The 24,765-nt window shown below is 44.1% G+C and overlaps 1 protein-coding gene across 4 annotated transcripts; it reads right to left on the bottom strand.

Moving 5' to 3' along the window:
• Positions 1-3,858: 3,858 nt before the first annotated feature.
• Positions 3,859-20,769, bottom strand: LOC100352832 (zinc finger protein 30 homolog). Of its 4 annotated transcripts, XM_008257225.4 has the most exons (6): positions 20,317-20,769; positions 15,748-15,825; positions 15,370-15,454; positions 13,830-13,956; positions 9,260-9,355; positions 3,859-6,514 (listed from the first exon to the last, which is right to left on the bottom strand). In XM_008257225.4, exons 3-6 carry the CDS (start codon positions 15,403-15,405, stop codon positions 5,145-5,147), a joined length of 1,629 nt encoding a protein of 542 aa, XP_008255447.2. In that variant the 5' UTR covers positions 15,406-15,454; positions 15,748-15,825; positions 20,317-20,769; the 3' UTR covers positions 3,859-5,144. The 4 variants fall into 4 exon arrangements, with proteins under 4 accessions (XP_008255447.2, XP_008255445.2, XP_002711542.3 ...); XM_008257223.4 differs by lacking the exon at positions 15,748-15,825; XM_002711496.5 differs by lacking the exons at positions 15,748-15,825; positions 20,317-20,769 and adding an exon at positions 16,359-16,832.
• Between the last annotated feature and the right edge of the window lie 3,996 nt (positions 20,770-24,765).

Raw genomic sequence — 24,765 nt, 5'->3', positions numbered from 1 at the left:
AAAAGACCTCTCTCTGTCTCTTCTCCTCTCTATGTAACTCTTTCAAAAAAAGAACTCTTAAAAAAATTCACATTCCATTTAAGAAATGCTGGATTAACTGTCATATTTTGAAGATCTCACTATTTGGGAGTAGAAACATTGAAATTTCACTTGCTATTAAAGAAAAACTGAAAGATCAATCACGTAGTGATGCTATACACTGGTTACAGCTTCCCAAAGCAGGGAAATGCAATTGAAATGGATGACTGCAGTGGAAACATTGAAGTCTGATTGATGTCATCAATATAAACTGCTTTTATTACTTTTGAGAAGGTAATTTAAGTGTTGGGTTATAATTTTGCATTCATAGAATCCAGCCCACTCTTGAATATATATATATATATATATATATATATATATATATATATATATATCTAAGAAAAATCAGCAAGAATTAGAAATATATTGGGACTGGATCACACTTCTTTCACTTTCATGATCTAAGGGTCAGAAGCCTAAAATCAAGGTGATAACTAAAGTGAGATATAACATACCCAAGATTTTACACACCAACAATCTTCAATTATCTATTTAAATAAATCTGCTGGAACAATTTGTTAGTATAAGTTAGAATGAGATTTCTCTTCATAAGGAAAACATCTAGATTTTGTTTTTGTGGGCCTTCCTTGTATAGTTTCATAATTGATAGTTAGTCTTGTAGATTAACATGGTAGGAAAAAAACTGATAGAATTATTCAAAGTTTTTTCTTGAAAAAGAATGACTCTAAATATATATATTTTTAGAAAGAATATATTTTTTAAAAAAAGATTTTATTTATTTGAAAGAGTTACAGAGAGAGGCAGAGCCAGAGAGAGAGAGAAAGATCTGGTTCACTCCCCAGATGGCCGCAACAGCGGGAGCTGTGCCGATCCAAAGCCAGGAGCCAGGAGCCAGGAGCCTCCTCTTGGTCTCCCATAAAGGTGCAGGGGCCCAAGGACTTGGGCCATCTTCTACTGCTTTCCCAGGCCATAGCAGAGAGCTGGATCAGAAGTGAAGCAGCTGGGACTCGAACTGGCGCCCATATGGGATGCTGGTGCTACAGGCCAGAACTTTAACCCACTGTGCCATAGCGCCGGCCCACAATACCTTTTTTTTTTTTTTTTTTTTTTTGACAGGCAGAGTGGAGAGAGGGAGAGACAGAGAGAAAGGGCTTCCTTTGCCATTGGTTCACTCTCCAATGGCTGCCGCGGCCGGCGCACTGCGCTGATCCGATGGCAGGAGCCAGGTACTTATCCTGGTCTCCCATGGGGTGCAGGGCCCAAGCACTTGGGCCATCCTCCACTGCACTCCCTGGCCACAGCAGAGAGCTGGCCTGGAAAAGGGGCAACCTGGACAGAATCCAGCGCCCCGACCAGGACTAGAACCCGGTGTGCTGGCGCCGCAAGGCGGAGGATTAGCCTAGTGAGCCTCAGCGCCGGCCCAAGAATACCTTTTAAGTCTTAATGTTTCTCCTGTTTTTGGTCTACTCAGGTTTTCTTCAGCATCTTGAGTCAATGTTGACATTTCTTTCCAGAAAAAATTCTATATTTTTGGATATTTTCAAATACATGTATATTATAAATACACACATTATATATACATAGGATAGCAAAATTTTAATTTGAAAAATCTATAGCTGACATTTTAAGTATTCACATAGTTGTAACTGTCTTTTTTTTTCAATATTTTATTTATTTGAGAGGTAGAGTTACAGTGAGAGGGAGAGAAAGATCTTCCTTCCGTTGGTTTACTCCCCAGATGGCTGCAATGGCTGATCCAAAGCCAGGAGCCAGGTGCTTCTTCCTGTTCTCCCATGTGGGTGCCGGGGCCTAAGCACTTGAGCCATCTTCTACTGCTTTCCCAGGCCATACCAGAGAGCTGGATTGGAAGAGAAGTAGCCGGGACTAGAACCGGCGCCCATATGGGGTGCTGGCACAGCAGGCAGAGGATTAACCTACTGTGCCACGTTGCTGGCCCCTCTCCTTTTTTTTTTTTTTTTTTTTTTTTTAATGTTATTTGAGAGAAAGGTAGATCTCCCATCCATTGGTTCACTCCCCAAAGGTTCTCCAACAGCTGGTGCTGGGTCAGGTCAGAGCTGGGTTTTCCACAAGGATGCCAGAAGCCCAAGTTCAGCCATCATCTGCTGTCTCCCAGTGCACACATTAGCAGGAAGCTGGAATCAGGAACACAGCAGACTTGAGTCTGAACACGACGATACAGAACACAGGCATCCCAGACACTGTCTTACCCACTAAACCAAACACCTGCTCCTTTGTAAGCTTTCTTACTTGCTTTCCTTGATGAAATCTGCCAAGGTCTTGGGTATATTGGTTTGGCCAGTCTACTTTTTTATTGTTTATACCAGTACTGACTATAGAAGTAAATAAACCACATACATAATTATTTTTAATTTTTAATTTTCCAGGCATCACATTTAAAAATACAATGAGGGGCCAGCATCATGGCATAGAGGGTTAAGCCTTTGCCTGTGGTGCTAGCATTCCATACAGGCTCTGGTTCAATTCCTGGTTACTCTACTCCCTATCCAACTCCCTGCTAACACACCTGGAAAAGCAGTAAAAGATGGCCCAAGTGCTTGAGCCCTTGCACCCACATGGGAGACCTGGAAGAAGCTCCTGGCCCCTGGCTTTAACCTGGCCATTAAGGACATTTGAGGAGTGAATCAGATGGAAGTTCTCTCTCTCTCTCTGTAACTCTGCCTTCCAAATAAAATGTTTGAATAAACAAAAATACAATAAATTTTACATACATCATATCAAAATGTATAATGTATTGAACCAATATATCTAAAAACATTATTTCAATATGTACTCTGAAAAACTGAGACTTACTATTTTTCTTTAAAATTAAGATGTCCAGTAAAGCTACCGCCTGCAGTGCCGGCATGCCACATGGGCACCAGTTCAAGTCCCAGCTGTTCCACTTCCGATCCAGCTCCTGCTATGGCCTAAGTCCATGGGCCCCTGCACCCACATGGGAAACACAAAGGAAGCTCCTGGCTTTTGATCGGCACAGCTCCAGCTGTTGTGGCCATCTGGGAAGTGAGCCAGCAGATGGAAGATGTCTCTCTCTGCCTCTCTAATAAATAAATAAATCTTTAAAAATAAATAAAAGTAAGTTGCCGTGGGGCTGGTGCTGTGGCATAGCAGATAAAGCCACCACCTGCAGTGCCAACATCCCATATAGGCTGCTCTGCTTCCAATCCAGCTTTCTGGTATGGCCTGGGAAAGCAGTGGAGGATGGCCCAAGTGCTTAGGCCATTGTACCCATTTGAGAGACCCAGAAGAAGCTCCTGGGTGCTGGCTTCGTGTCAGCCCAGCTCCAGCAGTTGCGGCCATTTTGGGAAGTGAACCAGCAGATGGAAGATCTCTCTCTGCCTCTGCCTCTCTATAACTCTGCCTTTCAAATAAATAAATAAGTCAAAAAAAAAACAAAAAAACAAAAAACTAAGTTGTTGAAATAAGAGTACTATGTTTTACATTTAGCACTTTCAGTTTGGACTGATCACATTTCAAACGCTCATTACCTCAATTTCTAGTGACCAACATGACTACCATATTTGACACTGCAGATCTTGTCCATTAATTTCCACATTTAGTTACAGTAACTGTTTGCCTGTATTTATTCTTTGAACATGGAGTGACTACTATGGGACAGGTACTAAAATAGAAACAGAGATAGGAGTTCAAGTGGGAAAAGTCTAGACTCAATCTTAACCTCCTGAACACATTATAGTGCATTTACTATCCTAAATTTTAAGCTTTGGAAACATCCACAAGTTTTGGTATATAGGCATTTTAAATAAATCACACTTCAAACTGGTTGAACTTTCAAGTTTAATTTCATATTTAAAAGATCATAGAAATTTTTAAACACATAAAAATTCTTAAAAAAGAGAATAACTAAAATGAAATAAAACCTATGTACTCAGTTCACCATGATTCTGCCATACTTATCTACTTTTTCTTCTGCATGAGCATTTTAAAGGATATTTCAGACATCATTTCAAATATCATTTCAGATCTCTACCAAACAGACATTTTAAAAACATAAGCATGATGCTACTATCAGACATAACAAAACAGTTATCTAATACTATTAACATTCTTATCTCCCAATTATTGTAAAAATTACTTACTTTACAATCAGTTAATTCATGATCTAAATAAGAATGAATTTTTCATTGCAATTGATTGATGTCTCCTATATCTCTTTCAGTATCTAAGAGTCCCACCTCCTTTTTTCAGTGTCATTTTATTGGTTGAGATCCACGTCATTCCTCTTGTAGAATTACCTACAATTTAGATTTAATTGCTTCTTTTTATGCCATGTAACTTGGTCTTCCATTCTCTCATTTTCTTTAAACTTGGAATTAGATCCTGAGGCTTAAATTCAGGTTCAATATTTTTGGCAAGATGTGTACATCTTCTTGAATCACAGTAGGAGCATGTTTTATTGTCCTACTTTTTGTGAGGTTAAGATTGATCAGTGGGTTCAAATGATTTGAGCCTGATCTATTCACTATGAAATCCATGTCAACCTTCCATTTAATGGTCTTAACACCTAATCAGAATTGTGTCTAGATCTATTATTATATGTTACAGAATGGTTTTCCTAATAGAATTCTGTAATTCTATTTCTACATTCATTAGCTGGAATTCTCTAATCAAGAATTTTACCTCATTAACTTCTGGTTGTCCTGAAATACAGTTTATATAGGAAATGCAGACTAAATGTCTTTTCTTTCCTTTTATTTATCAATTTTCAGAATGAGCTGTACCCTGGCAATCTCCATAGATATACTAAACAGATGGAAGGATATAAAGATGGTAATAGTTAAGATAAAAAAATTTTTCCTCATTCATTCCTCTAATACAGTTGCTTTCCAGAATGACTTCTGAAGTTCAGCATGGCTTAAGAGGTGGTGACCGGCTTCTACATACTCATTAAATTAACACATTCTTCTTTCTTTTAAAGAAAACCTCTTATGCCAAGTTAGTTTTGAGTACGAAGCAAAAGGGATTCCTACATTCTAAACTTTTCTTCTAGAATGTATTTCCTAATGCTGTTTAACACAAAATTCACAATGGGAAGATTCTCATAATTAAGTTACATTATGAATTCGCTGATGGTAAGTAAGGTGTGAATGCTGTCTAAAGGCCTTCTTACATTCCTTACATTTGTATGGCTTCTCCCCAGAATGAATTCTCTGATGTTGAATAAGTGATGAATGAAGTCTAAACGCCTTCCCACACTCCTTACAGTCATAAGGTTTCTCACCAGTATGAATACTCTGATGCTGAGTAAGCTGTGAGAGCAACCTAAACGTCTTCTCACAATCCTTACATTTATAGGGCTTCTCACCAAAATGAATGCTCTGATGTTGAGTAAGCTGTGAGAACAGCCTAAAGGCCTTCCCGCATTCCTTACATTCATAAGGTTTCTCTCCAATATGAATACCCTGGTGTGAAATAAGTTCTGAATAACGACGGAAGAACTTCTGGCATTCTTTACACTCATAAGGTTTCTCTCCAGTGTGAATTCTCTGATGGAGAGTTAGATGATAGCCACGACTAAAGGTCTTCCCACACTCCTTACATTCATAGGGCTTCTCGCCAGTGTGAATCCGCTGGTGGAGCGTGAGCTGCTGCCGCACTCTAAAGGCCTTTCCGCACTCTTTGCAGTCATAGGGTTTCTCACCAGTGTGAAGTTTGTGATGCACTCGGAGGCCTGTGCTACACAGAAAGGCCTGACCACACTCCTTACACGCATAGCACTTCTCAGCAATGTTAAGTCTCTGATGTCGGGTAAGGTGTGCATACTGCCTAAAGGTCTTCCCACATTCCTTACACTCATAGGGTTTCTCACCAGTGTGAATCCTTTGATGAAGATTAAGCTGTCCTCGCACTCTAAAGGCCTTCCCACATTCCTTACACTCATAGGGCTTCTCACCAACATGACTTCTCTGATGTACTCGAAGGTCTGAGCTACACGTAAAAATCTTTCCACATTTTTTACATTCATAGAGTTTGTCAGAAGCATGAATTCTCTGATGTCGGCTAAGGTGGGCACACTGTCTAAAGGCTTTTCCACATTCTTTACATTCATAAGGTTTCTCACCAGTATGAATTCTCTGATGAAAAGTAAGCTGCTGGCGGACTCTAAAAGCCTTCCCACAGACCCCACACTCATAAGGTTTTTCTCTATTATGAGTTTTCTGACACAGAGTAAGAGATGCTAGTTTTCTGTAAGTGGGCACTTTTGCAGGGGTGGTTTTTGTCACTTGCCTGAAATGTATCGTGTAGGGACGACCCTCTTGTCCCTCAAACTGTTTATATTCACAACCTTTTCCAAGAAAGGAGTCATCAAGGCCACGACTTTTAACTCTTTCCATTATTTCCCACTGAGATAATTTCATTTCATAATTATCTTTCTCTTGAAATAATTTTTTAGTGTCATACCTGGATTCCAAATCTGAAAGAAAACAAGATAAACACATGGTATATTCCTATTCTAGAGAAAATAAAGCAGCAAATAAAAACTTAATAGAAAAAAAAGCATAACACAAAATAAAGCCTAGTTGAAGTAAATGGACTAAGAAAATCTAAAATAATTATGCAATTCAAAAAAGAGCAGAGAAGAACAAAGAAAATCATGAGTTAAGACCAAATTAGTTGGATGCAAAACAATATCTAAGAATCCTTACTTACCTGTTTAATGCCTTCATAAACATGTTTTAATAAATCACATCTTAAAATACGTCCCCTCTTTTGTATCTGCCTCCCTTTTACAGCAAACTTCTTCTAAAGAATTGTTGATACTTATTTTTATCACTGCCCCACATCTCATTTTTCTTTTCATCTCTCAATAACTCTGTAACAGGGATGGAGAACCTTTATTCTGCCGAAGGCCATATGGATATTTATGACATTATTCATAGGCCATACAAAATTATCAACTTAAAAGTAAGCCTACTAGGGGTTAGCACTGTGGCATAGTGGGTAAAGCTACTGCTTATGGTGCCGGCATCCCATATGGATGCTGGTTCAAGTCCTGGCTGTTCTACTTCCAAATCCAGCTCGCCCCTATGGCCTGGGAAAGCAGAGGATGGCCCAAGACCTTGGGCCCCTGCACCCACATGGGAGACCAAAAAGAAGCTCATGACTCCTGGATTTGGATCGGCCCAGCTCTGGCCATTGCAGCCATTTGGGGAGTGAACCAGTGGATGGAAGACCTCTCTCTCTGCTTTTAAAATAAATGAAATAAATCTTTATTAAAAAAATAAGCCTGCTATAGATTTACTGATTTTCAATTCCCACCTGAGGCTGCCTCGGGAGGCAGGTCCTGACCCAAATAATTTCTCAGGCCTTATACATCCCAAGGGTCAGACCTTCCTTAACCCTACTCCAAAGCAAAAGAAAACTTTGTTACACACTGTTTCTAACATACTAAAAGGTAAACATAATAGTTTATTAAGTCTCCATGTATTGAGCACCAACAATCATCAACCCATGCCCAATCCTGGCCTGTGTACAGCCCAATCTGCTCTCCTCCCATTATTTGAAGCAAATACCAGATATTATCTCATTGTAGTCATACTTATTTCAGTATTAATCTCCAAAAAGATTTTTAAGCACAACCACAATACCATTATTCAAACCTAAAAAAATGTATAACATTTCTTTATATCATCAAATATGTGTTTATACTTCCAAGTATCTGATATATGATAATTCATGAAGCAAAATCCATCTTTAACATATAACTTTTAATCTATATTTTCTCTTAACAATCTTTTTACCTCCCTTGTAATTTATTTGTTGAAGAAACTACTTTTAGTCCTATAGTTCCTCATACTCTGAATTTCATTAACTATATTTGGGAATGTAGAACATTTCCTCTTTTTCCCATGAATATTGGGTTTAGAAACTTGATGAGACACAGGACCAATTTTGTTGACAAGGGTACTTCATATGTGATATTGAGGTCTTTCATTAGGAGAAAAATAATGTCTGACTGTCTCTAGTTCTATGGTTTTATCAACCTTAATATTCAATATTTAGATCCAATAGTTTATTATGTGTTCCAAAGTGGTAGTATTCTGTCATTCCTTCTTCATTTACTCACTGAATAATTTTATTAAGAGAAACATATACCCATCTCTTAACCTACTGGTACAGTTCTTAAAAGAAAGGTATGATAAATGCTTCTTTACATTCATGTGATTCAGATAAGTTAGTTTTCTAGTACCTTCTAATAGTAAATAATTTTCTATGGGCATCATTAAGAATTAATGGAATTAAGTACATTTTATGTGTGGCAATACATTATAGCTACTGCAGGAATTGATGCTCAGATGGTCCTGTCAGAGCCTCTAAATTGGCTCCTCTTCCTTGACCATCCTATCTAAAATGAGCCCCCCCAAATAAATAAAGAGAGGGACCGGCGCCATGGCACAGTTGATTAATCCTCTACCTGTGGGGCTGGCATCCCATATGGGCTCCGGTTCCAGTCCCAGCAGCCCCTTTTCCAACCCAGCTCTCTGCTATGGCCTGGGAAAGCAGTAGAAGATGGCCCAAGTGCTTGGGCCCCTGTACCTGCATGGGAGACCAGGAAGAAGCATCTGGCTCCTGGCTTCAAATTAGCACAGCTCCAGGAATTGCGGCCATCTGGGGAGTGAACTAGTGGATGGAAGACCTTTCTCTCTGTCTCTCCCTCTCACTGTCTGTAACTCTACCTCTCAAATAAATTAAATCTTTAAAAAATTTTTAAAAAATACATAAAATGACCCCATTCACTCTGTATAATTCCTCATGTTCTTGCCTTATTTGCCTTTCTTCTTAACATCTAATCATTTCAGGATATTTAGTAACCTACTTATTTGCTTTTTCCTATGTCTTCCTGACTAAAATGCCAGTTCATGAAAGCAATGAAGAAAAAATACCTAAAGTCAAAATATGAAAGAGGAACTTGAAAGGAACTGAATTCAAATTATAGGTACAATGGTTATCACTGGGGAAGAAAGCTTTTGCCTACTGAAACGGGAGGAAAGCACATTTGAGAGAGATGAAATTTCTTTGATAGCTCACGCTGAGATCTGTTTTCTTCCCAAGAGTCAGGATTCCTCTTCACAACCAACATCTGAGGGGCTTCCTCCCCAACTAGCAGGTCTGTGCCACACTATGATGGTTTACCTCTGCCTGGTTAGGACTTACTCACCTAGGCTCCATCTTCTTTTCTCACCCCTCACAACCATCCAGGGCTCTTTCCCTTGTTCCAATAGAGTAATCAAATCTGGCTTAGAAATAGAGCATCCTGTTTGAGAGAAAATGACAGAAAATAAAATGCAACAATTTATTTGATATTGCTTTCAGAACACAAATGGTTGTCAGGACTGAAAAAAACATGTTACAGTTACTTTAAGGTCACAACGAAAAACAAGAACAGAGAGGTAGGTACATGGTCTTATTTTAATTTAAACTCATAAAAGCTTTCCCTTTTGAAGAGTAAGTAATACTTAAGAGCATTGATTTCAAATTCTGCCTGTAACCTTAGTCACTAGAGAAATGATTTAATCTCTCTATGCTTCAATTTTCTTAGTTGTAAAGGGTGGATAATAGTACTATGTATATACAGGATTGTTGTAAGGTTTGATTTAATACAAGTGTATAGTACAAAGTAAGTATTATTTATATTATTAGGTGCTATTTCCTGATAATTTGCTAAGAGGAAAATAGTAAGTTATTTGTCAGTATACTCTTTCAATGTTTAATGCAAAGTTCATGTATTTTAAGCTTTTCACCACAAAGCAGTCAAAAGATAGTATGTCTGTTATAACAAATTGAATATGGGGGCAGGCACTGTGGCATAGCAGGTAAAGCCACTGCCTGCAGTGCCGGCATCCCCATGGATGCCAGTTTAAGTCCAAGCTGCTCCACTTCCCATCCAGCTCTCTGCTGTGGCCTGGGAAAGCAGTGGAACATGGCCCAGGACTTTGGGCCCCTGCACCTGCATGGGAGACCCAGAAGAATCTCCTGGCTCCTGGCTTCGGATTGGCACAGCTCCAGCTGTTGCAGCCAATTGGGGAGTGTGCCAGCGGATGGAAGACCTCTCCTTGCCTCTCTTTCTCTGACTTTCAAATAAATAAATAAATCTTAAAAAAAAAAATGTGCCACAATTAAGATGTCTGGTGAATCAAAAGTAGAAAAATGCAAAAAAAAAAAAAAAAAAAAAAAAAAGAAACTGAATATGTCCACCTAAGTTTTAACAAATTGTTTATTGAATCCAGCATCATACACATTGTATAAGCTGCTTTTTATACAGAAAAAATACTATGGGGGGGTCAGCATTGTGATACCATGAGTTAAGCTACCACTTAAAATGCTGGCATCCCATGGTGGAGCACCCGTTTGAGTCCCCACTGATTTGCTTCTGATTCAGTTCCCTGCTAGTGCACTTGGGAAAGCAGTGAAAGATGGCCCAAGTCCTTGGGCCCCTGCCATCCCTATGAGAAACCTGGATGGAGTTCTTGGCTCTTGGCTTTAGCTTGGCCCAGCCCTGACAGTTACAGCCATTTAGGGAGTGAATCGACAGATGGAAGACCTCTGTCTCTCCCTCTCTGTCTTTCAAATAAATAAATCCTTTTTTTTTAAAGTTCATGGAGGGCCAGCGCCATGGCTCACTTGGTTAATCCTCTGCCTGCAGCGTCGGCATCCCACTATGGGCGCCGGGTTCTAGTCCAAATTGCTCCTCTTCTAGTCCAGCTCTCTGCTGTGGCCCAGGAGGGCAGTGGAGGATGGCCCAAGTGCTTGGGCCCCTGGCTTCAGACTGGCGCAGCACCGGCCGTGGAGGCCATTTGGGGAGTGAACCAACAGAAGGAAGACCTTTCTCCCTGCCTCTCTTTCTCACTGCCTATAACTCTACCTGTCAAAACAAAAAACAAAAGTTCATGGAAGGGGCCGGAATGGTGGTGCAGCAGGTTAAGCTGTAACCTGTAACGCTGGCATCCCATATGGGTAACTGGTTTGAGTTCTGGCTGCACCACTTCTGATCCAGCTCCCTGCTAATACACCTGCAAAAGGAGTGAAAGATGGCCCAAGTCCTTGGGCCCTTTCCATCCACACTGTAACAGATGAAGCTCCTGCTTTCTGGCTTCAGCCTGGCCCATTCCTGGCTGCTGTGGCCATTTGGGGAGTGAACCAGTGAAGGGAAGATCTAACTCTGCCTTTCAAATTAATTAGTTAATTTTAAAAAAGTTAATGGAAAATGGAACGAAAAGATAAAAATTTTTTTTTTGACAGGCAGAGTGGACAGTGAGAGAGACAGAGAGAAAGGTCTTCCTTTGCCATTGGTTCACCCTCCAATGGCCGCCACGGCCGGCGCACTGCGCTGATCCAATGGCAGGAACCAGGTACTTATCCTGGTCTCCCATGGGGTGCAGGGCCCAAGTACTTGGGCCATCCTCCACTGCACTCCCTGGCCATAGCAGAGAGCTAGCCTGGAAGAGGGGCAACTGGGACAGAATCCGGCGCCCTGACCGGGACTAGAACCTGGTGTGCATGCGCCATAGGCAGAGGATTAGCCTAGTGAGCTACGGCGCCGGCCATGAAAAGATAAATTTCAATAAAATTTTTGCAGATACTCTGTTACATGGGCTAATTCATCAGCTGGGATACCCACATCCTCTATCAGAGTGTCTGGGATCAAGTCCTGCCTCTGCCTCTGATGCGACTTCCTGCTAATACACATTCCAGGAGGCAGCAGACAATGGCTGAAGTACCTAGGTTCCTGCCACCCATGTGGGAGACCCAGATGGAGTTCCTGGCCCCTGGCTTTAGCCTGGCCCAGTCCTAGCCATTGCAGGCATTGGGAGTGAACTAGATATACGGAAGATCTCTGTCTGTCTCTCCCTCTGTCACTCTGTCTATCAAATAAATAAATCCATCTTTTTATAAAGGTGCTTTTTTATTATTAAAGATTTTATTTATTTATTTGAGAGGCAGAGTTACAGACAGAGTGGAAGACAAAGACAGAAAGGTCTTCCGCTGGTTCACTCCCTAAATGAACACAACAGCCAGAGCTGGACCAATCTGAAGCCAGGAGCCAAAAGCTTCTTCCTGGTCTCCCACATGGGTGCAGAGGCACAAGGACTTGAGCCATCTTCTACTGCTTTCCTAGGCCATAGCGGAGAGCTGGATCGGAAGAGGAGCAGTGGGACACGAACTGGGGAGTGAATATAGGATGTCCATATAGGACGCCAGCACCACAGGCAAGGGCTTAGCCTACTATGCCACAGCGCCAGCCCCTAAAGTTACTTTTAAAAAAAGAATGATTTATTTATTTGAAGGTCAGAGTTACATATAGAGAGGCAGAGACAGAGAGAGAGATCTTTTATCTTCTGGTTCACTTTCCAGATGGCTGCAATAGCTGTGGCTGGGCCAGGCCAAAACCAGAAGCCAGAAGCGTCTTCCTGGTCTCCCACACAGAAGCAGGGGCCTAAATACTTAGGCCATCTTCTGCTGCTTTCCCAGGCCATTAGAAGTGGCCCCCATAAAGGCTTTTGGTATGACAAGGAGAGAGCACAAAAAGAGACAAAAACAGGGAGAGGTCCCATCTACTGATGGCTGGGGCTGGGCCAGAGTTGAAACCAGGAGGTCTCCCAGATGGGTGGCAGGAACCCAATTACTTAAGTTATCACTACTGCCTCCCAGCGTAGGCATTGGCAGGAAGCTGGAATCAGGAGCCAGGTGTCCCAACTGCTATGCTAAATGTCCACTCCTTGTATAAACTCTTTTAAACAGATATATGGAAGGGCCGGTGCTGTGGCACAGCGGGTTAAAGCCCTGGTCTGAAGTGCCAGCATCCCATGTGGGCGCCAGTTCTGGTCCAGGCTGTTCCTCTTCTGATCCAGCTCTCTGCTATGGCCGGAAAGCAGTACAAGATGGCCCAAGTCCTTGGGCCGCTGCTCCCGCATGGGAGACCCAGAAGAAGCTCCTGGCTCTTGGCTTCGGATCAGCGCAGCTCCGGCCGTTGCGGCCATCTGGGTTGTGAACCAGCAGATGGAAGACCTCTCTCTCTGTAACTCTGTCTTTCAAATAAATAAAACAAATCCTTTAAAAAAAAAAACAAAATAGGTATATTGAACCAGACACTTGTCTTCCTATTGTTGTTACAGGTGAGTCCGTGAATAAACACAGCCCATATGTAACAGTATGAAACCAGATTTTTTTGACGGTGGTTTTGCTGCATTTAAGAATTAATACCCAGCTGAAATTAAAGAGACAACAGAGGCCGGCACTATGGCACAGCAAGTAAAGTCACTGCCTGTAGCACTGGTATCCCATATAGATGCTGGTTCAAATCTCAACTGCTCCACTTCTGATCCAACTCCCTGCTAATGAGCCTGGGAAAGCAGCGGAAGATGGCCAAAGTGCTTCAGGCTCCTGGCTTCGGACGGGCCCAATTCTGGCAGTTGTAGCCATTTGGGGAGTGAATTGGCAGATGAAAGATCTCTCTCGTCTGTCTCTGCCTCTCTCTCTCTCTGTAATTCTGCCTTTCAAGTAAATAAATAAATCTTTGAGAGAGAGAGAGAGAGAGGGAGGGAGGGAGGGAGAGGCAGTAACAGAAAAGACAAAGGAAGATGTAAAGGTCATAGAACTATTGAGGAAGAGGAAAGTGATTAAGATTTCTATTTCCAAACCTCAAAGCAGATACTCAGCTGGGTTTTAAAAAGGCAAACTTGAAATTCAGTTTTGTGAATTTCTAAATTATTTGACATACATAATCTTACCCAGGGACACAAAGTTGCTATAGTTCTCTAATATCACATCTCTGTACAAATTCCTCTGATTTGAGTTCAAGCATTCCCACTCTTCCTGAGAAAAGTCTACAGTCACATCTTTGAACATCACCAAATCCTGAAACGACAAACCCGTGTATTATTTGTAAGATTAAAGAAAATATCTGCATGATGGAAGAAATTTTCCATGAACAGGCTGGGGCTGGAAGCCCGTGATATGGGTAGGTGGCAATAAGGAAGTGTGTGTGACTGAAACAGTTTCTACATATTCTTAAAGATTTCTATTAATCTAGAGGTTGGCAAACATTTTTTGGTAAAGGGCAATCTTCTAGTCTTTGCATGCCACAAATAGTCCCACATTCATCTCCATTTTTGGTTAAACAGTTGTTTTACAATGTAACTGGCTTGCAGGCTGTACAAATATAGGTCATGTGCCCAATCTTGCTTACAGGCCAAGTTCATAGTATTTGTAGTTTGTCCATCATTGCGACAGCCAAAACTTTCTATATAGCATGGGATATCTAAAATTATTTATTTCCAGACATGCTCAGGTAATCTTTGGAATTTTCCAATTAACTCAAATAGGTTTAAAAAGATACCACCTGTTAAAGGCTAGAAAAATCCTCAATAAATAAATGTGATTTATTGTTTCTTCTTTGCTTTTAAGAATTAGAAAAATGGTAACTTGGAAATTTTTCCCTCAAATTAACTGTAAAATATCTATTTCAAAGAGTAGAACTTCCACAAAATTAAATAATTTTTTCCAGATCCAACTTTATTATATGGTATTATTAGTATTTTTCCTCAGTATAATAAATCCTGTATTGAACATTTAAATTTACCACACAATAGTCCATTTTATGGATATGTCAGACTTAGTAATGAGTCTGTTTTTCTATAATGTTAAATATATTAAATTTAAAATTTATGTTATACAAAATCCTAAAATTGCAATGTCAAATATGCTGGCTAGTTGAAATTCAGATGTGAGTAAATGCAAAATATATACCAGAGAGCAAAGCCTTTAGAAAGGAAATATTTTAAATATCTTAATAATATTGGTTATTCTTTGAAATATTTGTTATATTGGTTATTCCTTGAAATAACCTTTTGACTACAATGCGTTAAATAAAGCATTAAAATTAATTGTATCTGTTTCTTTGTATTTTAATTTGTTACTAAAATATTTAAGATCATGTGTGTGCCTTGTACACTTTTAAAATATGAGTCCTAGAAAATTTTAAATTACATATCTACCTCACATTATAATTATTTTGGACAGTGCTATTCTAAGGTGTTTTTCAGCCTTAAAACTCTCAGATAAAAATACCCTCTTCCTGGGACTTCACTCTGTTCCAGCTCTGCTCTAGACAGAGGCAGAGCAAGCACACAGGAGGGGTACCCCTCAGTGGAATGAGAGAGACTGGGGAGCATCTGTTGAATGGGGCATTAAGAAATTTCAGAACAACAAATGGGAATGTTAACATAATTTGAAAAACAATGACAGTTTCAAATAGAAACACCAACTTACATGAGCCATTATTTTAGTATTACAAGAACTGGTCATTTTCCCGGGGGTTCATTTACTGGAGAAGCAGAATCCACAGAAAGCAGGGCTGGGGGAAGAATGTAAAATCATGAGAAAAACGATTGCCTCAGAGTTTCCAAAATCTATTAAAAATCTATTTTACTTCTCCATTCCTACACACAACTCCTGCCTCCAGCACACGGACAAGCTATGAAAGTAAGATGTAAGTTAGTCAAATATATATTATCCCTAAAACCACAGCGAAATCAGCCCACAAGAGAGACAGATGGACAGAAGAGCCTCCCAAAGGGAGGCACACGCCCAGACACTTGGGCAGGGGGACTTCTACGCAGACCCGCCGTGGGCAGATCCTCTTCCTACCTTCCCAGCTGAGAAGGGGCTATGCCATCTAACTAGAACTTCCTTTTTGGTCTTAGGAATTTGGCAACCTCCCAAAACCTGCAGACAGAAAATGTCATGCGTTAGAATTGCTCAAACATTGCTGCAACTTGGAATCACTTGAAGATCTTTTCAAATTACCGACGCCCTGGAGACTGGCACTGCAGCTCAGCAGTCAAAGCCACAGCCTACAGCACCTGCATCCATCTGCTATGGACACCGGTTCAAATCCCAGTTGCTCCACTTCTGATCCAACTCCCTGCTAATGTGCCTGGGAAAGCAGTGAAAGATGGCCCAAGACCTTGGCCCCTGACCTGGAAGAAGCTCCTGGCTTCAACCTGGTCCAGATTGGTAGTTGCAGCCATTTGGGGAGTGAACCAGTGAATGGATGATCTCTCTGCCTCTTCTGTTAATTCTGCCTCTCAAATAAATAAATATTTTTTTAAAAGTTCCTGCTGCCTGGCTCCCAAACCCAAACACTGAATTATCATAGTGGGACTTGGAATCAGGATTTTTAAAATTAAAATCTCCCTCTGGTGATTATAATGTGCAGCAAAGTTTGGTAATCAAATTCTAGTATACACCAGAATCACCTGGAAGGCTAGTTAAATCACAGATTGTTAGGATCCACTCCCAGAGTTCAGTGTTCAGTAGCTTTGTGGCCCAACTTGAGTTGAATTCCAAAAAGTTTCCAGGTGATGTTGATGCTACTGGTTCCGATGCCACTATTTGAGAAAAACACCTGCATAGATCATGCCCAGTAGCCTTTACCACAGTGACACTGCACTAAGTGGGTTCCCTTCTTCCAGGCTTACCTACCTACCATTCTCAGATCCTCAGAGCTTAATGCTCACTCTTTTCCTGTTTAGGATCACCAAGATCGCCAGCACAGTCTCTAGTACCACTCACTCTTTCTTGGCACCCAGACTGGGGAGAAGTAAATTTATGAAACCTGAGTATAGATAATTCTCCAGGAAATAGAAATAACCTGTTGATTCATTTATTAAATGGGCTTTTGGGGAGTGAACTAGTGGTTGGGAACTCTCTGTCTTTAACTGTCTCCGTCTCTTAAAAAAGTATAAAAATCTGGCCGGCGCCACGGCTCAATAGGCTAATCCTCCGCCTGAGGCGCTGGCACCCCAGGGTTCTAGTCCTGGTAGGGGCGCCGGATTCTGTCCCGGTTGCTCCTCTTCCAGGCCAGCTCTCTGCTGTGGCCCGGGAATGCAGTGGAGGATGGCCCAAGTCCTTGGGCCCTGCACCCGTGTGGAAGACCAGGAGGAAGCACCTGGCTCCTGGCTCCAGATACGTGTGGGGCGCCAGCCACAGCGCACCGGCCGCAGTGACCATTGGGGGATGAACCAATGGAAAAAGGAAGACCTTTTTCTCTGTCTCTCTCTCTCACTGTCTACTCTGCCTGTCAAAAATAAAAAAATTAAAAAATGCATGTTATAGGAATTGGATCAGTATATTTGAAAAATTGATATTCATATTTACTAAGCTTTTAGATAAATGGATATTCACTGGTATGAAGTACAAAGAATTAAATGGTGTGTGGACTAGAAGCAATCACCCGTGTCAGCTCCACCCCCACCCTAATGGGATTCCCTGCTCCTACTTCCCTGCCCACCACCCCATTCCCCCACACCTCTGGCCAAAATTTAACAGGAGCTGTTCCAGAACACATGCTCTCTTATGCTCTCTTACTCTCACCCTCTCCCCACCTGGCCCAGGCCTGCTGGGCTTCCTCCACCCAACAATAAACCTTTCCTCTAAAAAAAATAAAAATAAATAAATGGTGTGTGGATAGAAAGTATTTATTGGGGCCAGCACTGTTGCACAGCGGGTTAAAGCCCTGGCCTGAAGCGCCAGCATCCTATATGGTCGCCGGTTCTAGTCCCAGCTGCTCCTCTTCCAATCCAGCTCTCTGCTATGACCTGGGATAGCAGAAGAAGATGGCCCAAGTCCTTGGGCCCCTGCACCCACGTGGGAGATCCAGAGGAATCTCTTTACTCCTGGCTTCAGATCAGCAAAGCTCCAACCATTGCAGCCATCTGGGGAGTGAACCAGCAGATGGAAGACCTCTCTCTGTCTCTACCTCTCTCTGTAACTTTTTCAAAATAAATAAATCTTTTTTTTAAAAAAAGTATTTATTGATGGGATCAAAAAAACCTGAAAAGAATCTACATATCCTTCAATATTGTTAAATAAGTTATCCTGTATTCATACAATGGAAAATTAAGTAGTCATTAAAAATGAGGGTAAAATTTTCATCTAGGGTCAGCATTGTGGCATAGTGGGTAAAACCACTGCCTATGATGCCAACATCCCATACAGACACTGGTTCTAGTCCCAGATGCTCCACTTCCAATCCAGCTAACTGTTAACTCCCTGGGAAAAGCAGCAGATGGCCCCAGTGCTTGGGCCCCTGCCACCCACGTGGGAGACCTAGATGAAGCTCCTGGCTCCTGGCTTTGATCTGGCCCAATCCAGCCACTGTAGCCATCTGGGGAGTGAACCAGCAGATGGAGATCGATCCCCACCCCCACCCCAGCTCTCCCTATCTCTGTAACTATGACTTTCAAATAAACAAATCTTTTTTAAAAAATTCAATTCTGGGGCCGGTGCTGATCACTCCCCAATTGGCCATAACAGTCGGAGCTGTGCCGATCCGAAGCTAGGAGCCTCTTCTGGGTCTCCCATGTAGGGGCAGGGGCCCAAGGACTTGGGCCATCCTCTATTGCTTTCCCTGACCATAGCAGAGAGCCGGATGGGAAGTGGAGCAGGATGGGAAGTGGAGCAGCCAGGACTCGAACCAGCACTGCAGGCAGCAGCTTTACCCACTATGCCACAGCGCCAGCCTAAATAAATAAATCTTTAAAAAACAAAAATTATTCTTGCTCACAAATCCAGAAATAATTACTACTTTAGAGTTTATTTTCCCAAAACATTTCTATAAGCATGAGTTTTTGTATGGTTTTATTTCTGAAAATAGATTAAGATCCCAAGATTGCTAGTTTTTTTATTTAAATAAGAAATTTAGTGCTTTCATGGATTTTCCCTCCTCCCACCAAAATTAATCATTTATAAATATTTACAATAGCTCTGTATACACTCTTAAGAGATTTTTGTTGCCCTAAAAGCAGAGAGACAGAGATCAAAGACTCCTTGTTCTGAATCTCTGTTGTGGTCCACTTGAGCATCTGGTTCAGTTTCCTGCTTGCAAACATCCATCATAATTAACTTCACATTTTCACTACCCTAGGGAATACAGAAAGCTGACAGGCAATAAATAAACATCATCATTTAACAGCAGTAGTTAGTATTAATGAAGGACTACGTGCCAGGTTCTCTTCTGAGAGCTTTATAATAATAACCCTTGACTTTCCACAGAAGGAAACCCGGGGCACAGAGACCGCCCAAACTCACTCCGCTCGAAGTGGCAGCCAGGACTGAGAGACCCTCTTAATGCCGGCTGCACACCTTCACCACTACACTACACCTCTCTCAGTCTACCCGAAGAGACAGCCAAAAGAAACTCAGGATACCCAATCTCAACCATGCCTGGCCGGTTCCAAAAAGTTCCACCCATTAATTCCTCGGAAAAAAAAAAAAAAAAAAAAAAGAAAAGTCTCCACTCCTACTCTGGTATCGTTAAAGATATCCAAGCCCTAAACACTCTAACAAAAACAAAAGGTGATCGTTAACCTACAGCCGCGGTATCTCCCTAGAAGGCCAGGGCTCACGGCGCAGCTCAACACGGCACATAGTTAACTGCACGACCACATGAAGTGGACACTATGAACAGAAACCTATTCGTGACGCCTCAGAACATCAACTAGGTAGGGAAACCCTAAAGTGCAAACCAATAAATCATTCTTAAACTGGACTTGTCGAGCGGAGGAAACCCAATCAAGTGCACGCCACGGAAACAAAGAAACGCCGCCAACCCACGCGGAACCCGGCTTGTGGAGGAGCAGCAGCGGCTCCTGTCACCCGAAGGGGCTTCCCTCTCCGGCGGCGGGCAGAGCCGGGGCAGCAGACACCCCAGGCTTTTCCGGGGCCGGTCAGAGCCCACCGCCCACGCTGCCCCGGCCCCAGCTCCTCCCACCTGGCGTGCACGAATGGAAGCTGGAGTCAGACGCGAGAGGAGCCGCCGACACTGAGGTCTGGGTTCGCGGCTCTCTGCGAGGACACCAACTGTCCAGCCCCCAGTCGAAGTCCTGGCTTCCTGCAGGGGACTCTCATAGTGGGGCGCTACCTCTGGTTTCCCTCTCCAGTCTTTCTCTACAGCCGGTGGCAGCGGCGAGGGACCTTAAAGGTCTCGCAGTCCACGCTAGGCCGCACCCACAAAGCCGGTCCCGCACCGTGGTTACCGCCGCACCAGGCTCCCGGCCTCCGGAGCGCACGGCTCCACGACCAGAAAATGCACAGCACCCTTCTCCCGCCCCCCGCCCCGGGGGTCTGTCCCTCAGAGCCTGGCCGGCCCCGCGCTCCGTCCCCCCGAAAAGCGCCGGCCACAGCGCAGCCTGGACCACGGTGCTCGGCGCTCACCAGATTCCGAGGGCGGCCCGGCGGTCCAGTCAGCCGCGCCAGGACTCCGGAGAAGGCCGGGCTCGGTGGCGACTGCGCAGGCGCCCGCGGCCACTGTGGGCTCCGAGGGGCCAGCGGGGCGGGGTCCCGGGGGGCGGGGAGGGGCCGGTGTCGGGTGCCACAGCCCTGCGAGGGGACCTGTTTGGTAACACTGGTGAGGATAACCGGGTCTCCCTTAGCAACCGGAGTCCGAGATCAGAAAGCTGTATAATTCGCCTTTCTTTTGATTCTTGGCTCGGCGCCCCGACCCCCAGGCGCCGAGACCCCAGCTCTGAAAAATGACTCCTGTCCGGTGTGCGCAGGCGCGCGGGGACCGGCGCCAACCCGCCGCCTTTCAACCCGACCCGGGGCCTGCCGGCTCGCACCGGCCCAGGCAGGTGAGAGGGAGTTCTTGGGTGATGTTGTGTGGTAGGCCGGCATATAGAATAAAATGGATTAGGTTTGTGAGCTGGAGGACCACGCCCCTGTGTGACTGCACGCCCTTACCTGGCCGCACCTGTACACCCACCGGCCAATCAGGTTGATTAACCACGCCCCTTTGCAAGTGGATTAGCCAAGGACACAGTATGCCCGCCCTCTCCTTTCCTTGGCTTTTTCAGGCCACCCGCCCCACGCTTCCTGGCCTAGATGCTCCTCCACTGGCTGGTTCCTGGTACTCAGTATAAACCCAGATTTACCTCTCTCCTATAGGTAAAGCTCTCAGTCTCCTATGCACTTCTCTCACTGAATAAAAGCTTAAAAATGAATCATGCTGCCTCATTTATCTACCCCAGTATTCAGAATTCTCTGAATATTAGGCAAGAACCCACACTGGCTTATTCATATTGGGAATTTATTAATAAGCACACTGTGATATCATATGGCACCCCAGATGGGACTTTTGGGGGACTCTTAGGGACCATATTCGGATGTAATATTTTAGGGGACTAGTTCTGATATCAATGGGGGAGAGTTTATTAATAAAATCTACCATCACAGTCTGTGAATATTTAATTCTGGCTTAAAAATGTATTGGACTATGAAGAATGAGAAAATGTTAATTTAAACTTTTTAAAGTTAAAGTCACAAAATTCACTCCAGGACAGTGGATTTAAGTAAACTTTCTTTAGTTTAAAGGTAATATGAAAAAGTGATATCTCAGTGGTAGACTTCAGAAAGCACTGAACACTTTTATTTATTTGAGTGGTAGAGTTACACATAGAGGGAGAGACAGAGAGGTATACCATCCACTGGTTCACTCCCCAAATGATCTTAAGGGCCTCTATGCCAATCCGAAGCCAGGAGCCAGGGGCTTCTTCCTGATCTCCCATGCGGGTGCAGGGGCCCTAGCACCTGGGCCATCTGCTGCTTTTCCAGGCCACAGCAGAGAGCTGGATTGGAAGAGGAGCAGCCAGGACTGGAACCGGTGCCCATAAGGGATGCTGGCACCACAGGCAGAGAATTAACCTGCTGAACACTTTCTTATAATAACTGTCGCTCCCCCTCTTCGTGGAGGAACGACACTAAACCCTGCCTAGGCTTCATATCCGAGTCACGGCACCATTATGTCGCTCCCCCTCTTCGTGGAGGAACGACACTAAACCCTGCGCTGTTCTTTCGTCTGCTCGGCCCTCCCCGGGTTTGCTGCTGGTTCTTCCCAGGTTGGCTACTGTCCCTTCCACCTCCGTGGAAGGGCGGTTCCCCCTGGCCACATTCCCCACTTCCGCAGGGGAGCGGCACACCGCCGGCCGGCTCTTCTCGGGGGCTGCACAGGTGTTCCCTTAGATGTTCCTCGTGCATGCCGTCTCTCTCCTCCTTTATAGTCCTCCTCCGCCAATCCTAACTCGGCTGCCCACACGCCGAGTACGCTGCTCTCCTCCAATCAGGAGCAAGTCCTACAGTTTATTAGCTGAACTGGAGGCAGCTGTGCGGAAGCTGTTTACTTCTCTCCCAGCGCCATATTGTGGGAGAGCAGATGCATAGAATAAGTCTTAATTCCAGTAACTCAGTCTAGTCCGGTTTGCTCCCCACAATAACTCACAGCAGATGCCAATTAACAGTGAAATTAAAAAATGAATGGCAATTTATAACCACCATCATATATAACTCTTGGAACCAAATGATAGACTATTTAGATATGAAAGGTATAGTAAACATATTAAACAATGCATATTTAAATATATTTCAACTTTTGTGTACTAGCAATTTGTTTCTGTCAACATATGGGAAAATACTACAGTAAGACTAAAGGCTCCGGGCCAGCGCAGTGGCGCACTAGGTTAAGCCTCCGCCTGCAGCGCCGGCATCCCATATGGGTGCCGGTTCTAGTCCTGGCTGCTCCTCTTCCGATCCAGCTCTCTTTATGGCTTGGGAAAACAGTAGAAGATGGCCCAAGTCCTTGGGCCCATGTACCCACGTGAGAGACCTGGAAGAAGCTCCTGGCTCCTGGCTTCAAACGGGCCCTGTTGCCATTTGGGGAGGACTCTACAACCCAAGCAGAGGAGGAACCGCTGCACTTCCCAGGACGCCCGCTCCGTTTGGTCAGAAGCAGCAGCAGCAGCAGGCCCTGAAAGTCAGAGGGCTCAGGGGCAGCTGGGCCCGGCCATTGGTGCTGCTGTTTCCCCGCAGTCTTTGCGCGTGTGTGCTCCCCCCCGACACACACACACTTTGATCCCGTGCCTTTCTTGGCTCGCAGGTTCTACCTGGGCCTCTGTAGCTACAGACTGAAAGGAGTGAGCAATGCCTCTGGCCGAGTGGGGAGTGCAGAACTCAGCTTCCCCCGCGCTCCCCTCCTTGCAGTCCTGCTTCACGGAGCTGCTCCCCATGAGCCGCGCCCCCGCCTGGCTGCCTTCCCTCTGCGTACCCTGCTGGCTCAGGCTGCACCTGCCACTCAATGGGTTCTCAGGCAGGATGCAGTACGTACACCCCACAGATCCCAGGCAACCTTATCTCAAAGCTCTGGTCCCGAAATCAAAGTAACTGAGTGCTTTGTGCTCACAACTGGAAGACATTCTGTGGCTCAGTTACTACATGAGGAAAACTGTGCCACATGAGCCAGTAGTCACCTTGATACTGCCTGGGACATCCAGTTGTCCCCAAGACTGCAGAAGAAGAGACAGCAGGAAAAGAGTAGCCAAATAGGAGTTCTGGGCAAACTGAGCAGCAGGACATTCAGAAGGGATCCCAGAGCAGTGGGAGGAACAGTGGTGAAGTGCTCACTTCACATCCCCCACGCACCAGCTCCGCCACAGCTGCCTCGACCCACAGACTGATGGCCACACTCCTCATCTACCAAGAGGGAGACAGGGTCCAACACTCGACCTGTGACCTACTTCCCTACTGCCCTCCTGCTTTGGTGGCCAGGCTTGTCCCCTGTGTTAGGAACTTCTTTGAAAAAATAAGTGGGCTCAAGAATCTGTTTCCGCTACCAGTTCCAAACCGGTTTCATTCAGGCCCCCAAAAGAAGTCCTCTCTAAAGCCAGTTAGAACTGGACAGAACAGACTTGTTCAAGAATGTGGTGGTCATTGGGGTTTCACCTCACCCCCGTTAGAATGGCTTACATACAGAAAACAGCTAACAACAGTTGCTGGCGAGGATGTGGGGGAAAAGGCACACTAATCCACTGTTGGTGGGAATGCAAACTGGTAAAGCCACTATGGAAGACAGTTTGGAGATTGCTCAGAAACCTGAAAATAGCCCTACCACACGACCCAGCCATCCCACTCCTCAGAATTTACCCAAGGGAAATTCAATTGGCAAATAAAAGAGCTATCTGCACCTCAATATTTATTGCAGCTCAATTCACAATAGCTAAGACATGGAAATCAACCTAAATGCCCATCAACAGAAGACTGGATAAAGAAATTATGGGATATGGCCGGCGCCGGGGTTCAATAGGCTAATCCTCCACCTAGCGATGCCGGCACACCGGATTCTGTCCCAGTTGCCCCTCTTCCAGGCCAGCTCTCTGCTGTGGCCCGGGAGTGCAGTGGAGGATGGCCCAAGTCCTTGGGCCCTGCACCCCATGGGAGACCAGGAGAAGCACCTGGCTCCTGCCTTTGGATCAGCGCGGTGCACCGGCTACAGCGTGCCAGCCGTGGCGGCCATTGGAGGGTGAACCAACGGCAAAGGAAGACCTTTCTCTCTGTCTCTGTCTCTCTCTCTCTCTCACTGTCCACTCTGTTTGTCAAAAAAAAAAAAAAAAAAAAAAAAGAAAGAAGAAAAGAAAAGAAATTACGGGATATGTACTATATGGAATACTACACAGCAGTAAAAAAAAAAGAAAAGAAAAGAAATCCGGTCATTTGCAACAATGGAGGAATCTGGAAAACATTATGCCGAGTGAAATAAACCAGTCCCAAAGGGACAAATATCATACGTTCTCCCTAATCTGTGGCAACTAACTAAGCACCTAAAAGGAAACCTGTAGA

Source organism: Oryctolagus cuniculus, chromosome 18 (assembly GCF_964237555.1).
Source record: "Oryctolagus cuniculus chromosome 18, mOryCun1.1, whole genome shotgun sequence".
Taxonomy (NCBI): domain Eukaryota; kingdom Metazoa; phylum Chordata; class Mammalia; order Lagomorpha; family Leporidae; genus Oryctolagus; species Oryctolagus cuniculus.
The sequence above is the reverse complement of the archived record's forward strand: the minus strand, read 5'-3'. Positions and strand labels throughout refer to the sequence as shown.

Excerpts from the sequence above, each read along its gene's own strand:
- LOC100352832 (XM_008257225.4), bottom strand. The coding sequence starts at position 15,405 with ATGACCAGTTCTTGTAATACTAAAATAATGGCTCAT. Across the intron at positions 13,957-15,369 it reads ATACTAAAATAATGGCTCAT|GATTTGGTGATGTTCAAAGA; the intron begins GTAAGTTGGTGT and ends TTGTCGTTTCAG. Across the intron at positions 9,356-13,829 it reads TAGCAACTTTGTGTCCCTGG|GATGCTCTATTTCTAAGCCA; the intron begins GTAAGATTATGT and ends TCTCTCAAACAG.